Consider the following 8,423-nt stretch of genomic DNA (forward strand, 5'->3'; position numbering starts at 1 on the left):
GGGGGGGGCGGGGGAGGGGGGGGGATGTCACAGGGCCCGGGTGAAAAATTATTTTCCTCCTCACTCTGGCTATGTCTTTCTTTCACTACCTCTCTCCACGTGGTGAGCAGTCGGGATGAGGGTGAAAAGGGAGCATTGTGTCTCCAGTCAGTGGCCTTATGTGTTGGAGAGGCTCTGAGAGGGTGATGTTCACTCAGCTGTGCTCCCTCAACGCCATTGTTGCAAATTCCACCTCATTTCAGCCGCTGTTTACTGAGCTCACATAGGAGCCTGTTCTGGAGGCGGCGGGAGCATCGTGGAATCACATGCACACCCACCTGAGACTTGAATAGACAATATATCTGGTTTAATTTTGTGAAGAAAAAAAAGGACAATTAATTTAACCGAGCTGGCGTTGGCTTTTGCGCCCACCTGTGCGCACAGTTTCCTTGTGTTACGCACAGGAAGAGACACACAGTGAGGTTTAGATTTTATGGACTCATATCAGTAATCAAAAGCCCAAGCAAGGGCCATTATGTGATGAACTTGAGCGTCAGTGTATGAGGGTTTAGTAAAGAGAGGCAGTGGACTCTTGGCTCAAAAGAAGGGGTGTTCACTCGCCATTTGAATGCAAAGTAGTGGATGAACAAGTGAGCTGTGTGCGTGTGTGTGGAGAGAGAGAGAGAGAGAAGGAGGGCCAACGGTGAGTTTTGAGAAAAGGAAGACTTGTTCAGAGAAACTGTCACATGGCACTTTAGTTCTGTTTTTCTTTCTCTGCACCACAATGCCACCAACGTGGACACGCTCTGTTGAGACTAATCAACCTGGAGGATCCATTGTCACATTTTTGGAGATGATAATTTAGATTTTCTTCGTTTTTTCCCTTTAAGTAATTTAGATACCTACTTTTTTCAGTGTGCAGGGAGACAGAATAAAAGTTGTGTGTTGGCCAATGCGCCCCTGCTTCGGTCCCATCCCACAGAAGCATGTCCCGTCGGAAACAGAAACGACCCCAGCAGCTTATGAACCTGACCCTCGCTGCCTGTCGGATACTTGAGCATGGTGAGAAATAATACTGGTTATTCAGCAGGATTGGATTCACATTGAATGGGAACAAGTCACTTTTCCTCAACAGGCAGAAGTTAGTTAGTTAGTGGTTCATAGTGTTAATATATGATTTTATTGTAGGCCTATATCTTTACAGAAATGTCATATGGACTTCAGACCTGTTTATAATTTAGTTGATTAAGAGGTAATCATTTAAACTATAATGAGAAAGTATTTTCCACTACAATTATCACAGTTCAAGCTGTTTAATTTGCATTTCAGAAATAGACTATATTTAGGTGAATGTTATGCTTGCCCAGTAAGAAAAAGACGGCTTGTTGGAATTATTGGCCTACAGAGTCTTTAATTAATTCTCTGTGGTTGCAGCCATTAACTGCTTTCTTTGCCCTGTAAAACCCAAATGTCTTCGCTCCTCATCACTGCCAGGTTCAAAGACACGGACCACCCAGAATAGGGGAATGTACAGTAAATCCCCAGAAAAATATTGGTAAAAAAGAATATATAGTGAATTTGAAAATGTGAATGAAAAGCAAGATACAGGTTCAGTAGGAGCAAAGAGATGAGCATGAGAAGGTCAAGAAAAGGGAAACTTTGTGAGGCACTGTATAAGGTGTTCTAACTGCAATAGCATTAGACCCCATTGTCCCCTTTCAGCTTTGTTGCTGGGCACTGAAGCATGAACATGAGCATGAAGTAGTGTGTATGTGACACAGTGTGCGCACACAAGTGTGTATTTGTCTGTCCATCCACCCCAGATACAGGAATAGGGCCACATTGTGTCATAAAATTGTAGCTTTCAAGCAGTAAGTTCTGTATGTGTTTGCGTGTCCACGAACAACCCTGTGCATATAAAGTGTTTGTGTCTGTGTGTTATGCATTGACAGGTATACTGTGTGTATGTGCTTTCAACCCTGTCCCTCTATGTCTTCCTGGGCTAAGTTAGCTCGTTGATGGTCTGTGAGTCATCATGTCTGTCTGCAGGACTGTTTGTTTTGTTTGCACACCACCTCGCTTCCTCTGCCTGGTCCTAAACCGTATCAGGAATGCGACCTCAGAGTGCTTAAGGTCAATCTGCCAACCAGTAAGGCACCCAATACAGTGTCCAGTACCCAACTAGGACCTAACCCTAAGCACCCCATTGGGCTACAGGGGGAAGGGCTCTTAAAGAGATGAAAGAAAGACAGATTGAATGGAGGAAGAAAGAAAGAGAGAGGGGCAGGGATGGAAGAGTGTCTTAGTGTGTGTGGCTTCTTTTTATTGGGGGGGTGAGGTAAAGTCTATTGTCTTGTGCGTGTTGCCCTGGAAACAAGGTAGGCTCCTCTACGGGTGAGCAGTGTATTCTTGCAGATCAGTAGAATCTGTGTGTGTGTTGTCATGTGTGCCTGTATGCATGACGTGTGTATCTGTTTGTGTGTGTGTGTGTGTGTGTGTGTGTGTAGTGACAGTGGTGGGGAGGCAGCTGTTGAGGATAGTCAGGACAAAGTAACTGGAAATTAAAACCAAAGGTTAAAAGTCACCTCTTAGACAACTGAAATCTCCCATTTCCTAGACATCTAGCCACTTATCACTGCTTGTTTTTGGAAGTTGTTTTCAAGTCCCTTGAAATATGAGTTTTTTACTTTTTTAAATTCTGTTTAAAAAAAAGCAATTTTATGAAATATTGTAGACTATTATGTAAACTGTGATTACATTTAGATTTTCTTCTTTCAATTTCCCTAGATGACAACTTGGCAGTGAAGTCACAATCCTTTCCATTTATCCTGGATTCTTCCTTGTGCTTTCCATCCTCCTCTCTTCAAAGCTCCCAGTTGCCCCTCGTACTCCGTTCATCTCTCAAGGGCTCTCAGACCCCCTCGCTACCCTCTGAGGGTCCACCGTTATCCTGCCCACCGAGCCAGCCCTCCCACCAGACCCATAAAGACACACAGCCTTCCCTCTCTCCTGACTTCTTTCACTCTTGTCTCTCTTCCCAAACTCAACATCCACCTGCCCTTCGACTGTCTGATTGTAATCCTACGTCTTCTACAAGTTCCCTCATCATGGCCTCTCCCAAATTGGGTCTGTCAGCCACCACCACCACCTCTTCTTCCTCCTCATCATCCTCTGCCTCCTTATGTCCTCCACCACACCCTGGAAGCCCTAGTCGTGTGCCTGAAGGACCCCCAAGTCCTGTTACTCCCACTCCCAGCCCAGGAGTGACATCTGCCTCAGCTGCACCCTCTAGGGCCCAACTGAGTATTGCCCTAATCCTGGAGGAGCTGCGAGTGCTGCAGCAAAGACAGATCCACCAGATGCAGATAACAGAAGAGATCTGTAGGCAGGTGCTACGCCTCGGTGGAGCCTCCTATACAATAGATACACCATCCCAGCATCTTCTCCCTCCTCTGCCTCAGCTCTGCCTAGAAGGCGGCAAAAGGGCAGCCAGCCCAACTACTCAGACAACAGCATCTCAGCCTTCCACCTCTGTGGCTCCTCTCCTAGCATGTTTCTCCTCCCTGCTCCCCTCTCAGGCAGCCAACAAATCCACAAAGCCAGGCAGTTCCTTGTCTCAGATCCTACAGCCCCACAAGCCCCAGATTGAAGGGACGGCAGGGACTCATGGTTATCTGAGGGTGAGTTCTCGATCCTCAGCTCCCTCCACCCCTTCCTCTGCTGCTGTCTCCATGGCTTCCTCTAACTATCCATTAGCCCTGTCTTTAGCTCTGCCCAACCGCTATCTTCATGAGAAATCTCCAAATACCACTTCAGTGAGTGGGCATGGTGGCAGGTCCTTCCTAAACTCATCTCTCCCCACATCAGTGTCTATGGTTCCAAACTCTCAACATGCTCTGCAATCTGCCTCTGGAGGAGCAGACTCTTCCCCTGCATCCAACTCCAACACTACTGGCCGCCTCCAACATGCCTGTCGTTTTTGTGGAAAGATGTTCAGCAGTGACTCTTCTCTACAGATACATCTACGCTCACACACAGGGGAACGACCCTACCAATGTCCTGTGTGTCTCAGCCGCTTCACCACACGAGGCAACCTCAAGGTGCACTTCCTACGCCATCGTGAACAAAACCCAGAGCTCTCACTTTCACTCCTGCCACCTTCTTTGTTTGGGGTAGCATTAGGGGCCACTGGGGGATCAGATATGGGACAGAGCATGAGCAGTGGTAGCAGTACTAGTGGCATGAATATGATACAGAAGAAGCCAAAAAGCAGGCCTGAGGATGAAACATGTGGAGAGCATTTGGAGGTTGGTGGTACCAGCAGTGGCTTTTCTCTGGGGGCCTCTGGAGGATCTACCCCTTCCACCCTACCCCTGGCCCCCAGTGTGGATCTGGCTTTAATTTCCCACTCTCTCCTGCAGCTCAATAGGGCTGCAGCTGTAGCCGCTGCAGCCTCTATCTCCTCTGGCTCATCCCATTCCTCCTCCTCTTCTGCATCCACCTCTTCTCTGGCCACCTCCCTCCTCTCCAATCCGTCCTTGTCTTCATCTTCCACAATCACAGAGTTATTCAAAGGTACCAAGCAACAGCACTTTGATGAGAACACTCCCCCTCATGCTCCAATGCTTTCTCCTGCAGCATACTCCCAGCTAGCCCACCTGCCTAAGCTCCTTTTCCCATCTGTCTCCACTTCTTCCCCTACCACTGCCGCACACTCATCCCTCTACAACCATCCAGCCTTGGGTTTGCTACGCACCCCACTTCCCTCTACTCCAGGCTCCCATCAACTTGCTTCTTCCAGCCATTCTCAGCTTTCATTCCCTTTCTCTTCCTTTCCTAAAGTCCCAGGTCCACCCACCAGTACTCCATCTTCCCTGCCCTCCTCCATGGCTACCTCCACTCCCACATCTGAAACCTCCAAGCTGCAGAGGCTGGTGGAGAAGCTAGAGAAGGCGCCTCCCCGCTCCTCTTCTCCATGGACTTCTTCCTCCATGCTAGAGATGTTATCTACCAGTACCACTACCTCTTCAGCAACTCCAGCCAACAATCGTTTCACAAATGCCAGCACTTCTACCACTTATGTCATGGCATCCCCACCATCTTCAACTCTTGTCTCCACATCTGTATCAAACTTCACCCATGAGATGGTTGCTGCCCTAGGCATGAGTGCCAATGGAGTGAGGGCCATGGCAGGGGGCTTGCTACCATCACTAGGCATCACAGGTCCAGCTGGCAACCTGACAACCAATCAGTGTGGGGTGTGTCTAAGGGTGCTGAGCTGTCCCAGAGCACTGCGTCTGCACCAAGCTACGCACCTTGGAGAACGTCCTTTTCCATGTAAGATATGTGGCAGATCCTTCTCTACCAAAGGCAGTCTGCGTTCACATCTGGCCACCCATCATGCCAGACCACCCAATGCACGTGTCCAGAACTCTTGTCCACTGTGCCAGCGTAAGTTCACTAATGCCCTAGTGTTACAGCACCACATCCGTATGCACCTTGGCGGACAATTGCCCACAGATGGCACAGAAGATTCTGCACATGAGATTCCAGCTGAATCTAATGTGAAACCCTTGTCACAATCTCAATCCCAGTCCACTGACCCAAGTACTGCCTCTAGTAAAACACCTCCTCTAACAGGCCACTCTAAGAGCCCAGCCCCAAGCTCACAATTTCAAACTCCAGCAGTTGGCTCAGTGCCTGTCTCTGGCAGTATGAAATCAGTTGAGTTCACCAAAAATTCCAGCAAGTCTGGGTCCTCCAGCCCAGACCTCATACCCCCCTCCGACCTTAGTCCTGACCCCTTCATGAATCCCACCACACAAACTCCACCACCAGGCAGTGTAGACCCCCCTGTTCTTTGTGTCAGTGCCCCCTTGCCTGCCTCCCAGCAGACAGATCAAGCTTCCCCAGTTGGCAAAGACAACCAAGTTGAACAACAAGCCACTGTCGATCTTCCTAAATCCACTTCACCAATTTCCTCCACTGTCACCAAAACCACAGTGTCATCTAATGCTATGGTAGTTGACTGTGTAGAGGATGAAGCATCTACCTCCTCTGATGCCTTCCTTGGCTCCAGGTTGAACCTGGAGGACTTACAAAGCACACCTACCCTTGGTACGCCCTTTGCTTACACCTGTCCCAGTACCTCCTCTAACCCTATCCTAACTCAAGATGTTCTTAATGTTGAGGCAACAACCTTGGAATCAGACTCAGTCTCCCCCAAGCCCCAGTCACCAGAACCCATGGAAGAAGATAAAGATCAGTCTCCTCCACCAGCAACACCAAAGCAAGACCAAGCAACTGTACCTGATGAGGACTCCGAAATGACGTCCACTTTGGAGACTGCTGACACTATTGGTGCTGAAGTAAGGGGTGCATCACAGAGAGCTGCCACTTTTGTAAGGGAGACACGTCAGAGCTTTCATTTTGGTTCGTATGGAAGGGAAGACCGAATGGAAGGTGTTAAGATTAGTGGATTGGCTCCGAGTGAAGCACTGGATGCTTCTGTCCCCATCAGCCTTGCTCCAACCCTCCCATCGCCAATGTCTCGTCCTGAGAAAAAGACCTATTGCTGTGCTGAGTGTGGAAAAGAGTATGCCAGTCGCAGTGGACTGAAGGTGAGGACATTTTTTTTTATAACTATTGAGTATGCTATAGTGTAAAGCATTTTTTTAAGGAGGTTTCAACAATATTTTACAGCTTTAGCATAGAACTATATCTTGCAAGGGACTAATATTTCAAAACAATTAGCATCTTAATCATGATACCAGAAGAAGACTTAAACTATGTTGAATTTAAAGTCCATAAAAATTCATATATAAAGAGAAAAGCTGCATGCACCAGTCATAAGTAACCTTTATGTTCCCAGGGGCACATGAAGCACCATGGTGTGGTAACCAAAACAACACGTCCACCACCCCGGAGTAGTCGTTCCTCCACTGACCAACTTCCTTCTTCTACATCTATGACTTCATTGAATATTCCTGCCACCAGGAGCTCAGCAGGCTTCTGGAACCAGTACCAAGCCTTCCTCAACACCAGTAATGAGCCAACTGATGACCCAACCACTGGCAGCCAAGGAGAAGATGGGTCGACACAGTCTGTGAAATCACCTGTTCAATCTCAGATGGATCCAAGAGCCCATGATGAAGCTGAGGAAGAGTCTAGTGAAGGGTCATAACTCGAGTGAGCATGATTGGCTGGATAATGATCTGGTGTATTCAATCAGTGTTTACCTTTTGGTGAAACTGTATGGGCATTTGCGTAGTATTGCTTCCTTAACACATTTCAATTAGCCTGTCAGTTTGATAGTCAGAGTAAAATGTTTGTATGTGAAAGTTGTGAGTCAACCAGCTTGGTCTTGTGTTAAAAAAAGAGACAGCTATTGTACAAATAGAGGTGAAAATATTCAAGAAGTAACAAAGTAAGTCCAGTTTTTGCTGGATTTGATTTAAAAAAAAAAAGTGACACTACCTTTGTCTGGCTGAAGTTGTTAATAGTTTGATGCACATTCTAACAGAAAAAGAGTATCCCTGTTGTATCAATGTTTCATATCAGACCTGGGTCAAACAATTAGCAGTGTAGGGTTTTGTTTTTTGTTTATTTTCACTATTTGCAGAGAGGTAAGGTTTACCACGTTTGAACAAATTTGATATTATCTGTTAATTAGTGAGTCACAGAGAATTACACTAAAGAAATTGTTTCAAATAATTCTGTCAGTATGTAAACGCTTCGGGGCTCATCGTGTTGTGCCATGTACCAAATCTTATCCAACTGGCACCAAAAGAAGCCCATGCTAACCAAAAGAAAATGTCTTTACAAATGCTTCCCGACCTAGGTCTGTTTCATATCTAAAAGATTATTTACTTCAGTTACAGAGGGAACTGATATACATGAGCAAATTAGGTGAGTAAAACTATAATTACGTATGGTTGTTTTGCTTACCTAATTTACCTAACTTGGTATTACAAAGCATAACTTTTTTTTGCAAGAGCAAACAAGGCCAACAAACTGAATGTGGGATATATTACCTTTTCTTTCCCTGATCTTGTGGTTCAGATAAACTACTCATGTCATTGTGGTTTACTTTTCAGTATATTTGTCCTGTCAAACCAGAAGCACAGTTAGTGTTTGTGAACCCAGTGAGGTCATGGTCTTGTGTGTGACCTTTGACCTTCAGCTTTGTGAATATTATGATTGTTGTTTGGTCCAAAAGTAATATCTGTAACATGTTTTCAGTTACTAAACTTTAAGTTAGTATATATATCAGAAGTCTGTGTCTGTTTGTTGTAAGCTGTACTTTCAGTATCTGCATATTAAAATCTGATTAGGAAAAAACAACATCTTGCTCAGTCATATTTAAGGGAATTTTACACAACAAAATGTGTTGTATCTGTTTTCTGTAAACATAGACGGTATGCACGCTTATATGCATTTGTGAG

General features: G+C 46.1%; 1 protein-coding gene across 1 annotated transcript in view; it reads left to right on the top strand.

Moving 5' to 3' along the window:
* The window catches only part of sall2 (spalt-like transcription factor 2), an 8,675-nt gene extending 1,230 nt beyond the window's left edge, over positions 1–7,445 (top strand). Inside the window, exons 2-4 of the mRNA XM_035670211.1 lie at positions 895–1,041; positions 2,767–6,599; positions 6,851–7,445. Of these exons, the coding sequence (XP_035526104.1) occupies positions 966–1,041; positions 2,767–6,599; positions 6,851–7,162 (4,221 nt within the window). The 5' untranslated portion in view covers positions 895–965 and the 3' untranslated portion in view covers positions 7,163–7,445. The remainder of the gene's footprint in view (positions 1–894; positions 1,042–2,766; positions 6,600–6,850) is intronic.
* The last annotated feature ends 978 nt before the right edge of the window (positions 7,446–8,423 follow it).

The sequence above is a fragment of the Morone saxatilis genome, unplaced genomic scaffold (genome assembly GCF_004916995.1).
Source record: "Morone saxatilis isolate NCDOM2014 unplaced genomic scaffold, NCSU_SB_2.0 Contig23, whole genome shotgun sequence".
NCBI lineage: Eukaryota > Metazoa > Chordata > Actinopteri > Moronidae > Morone > Morone saxatilis.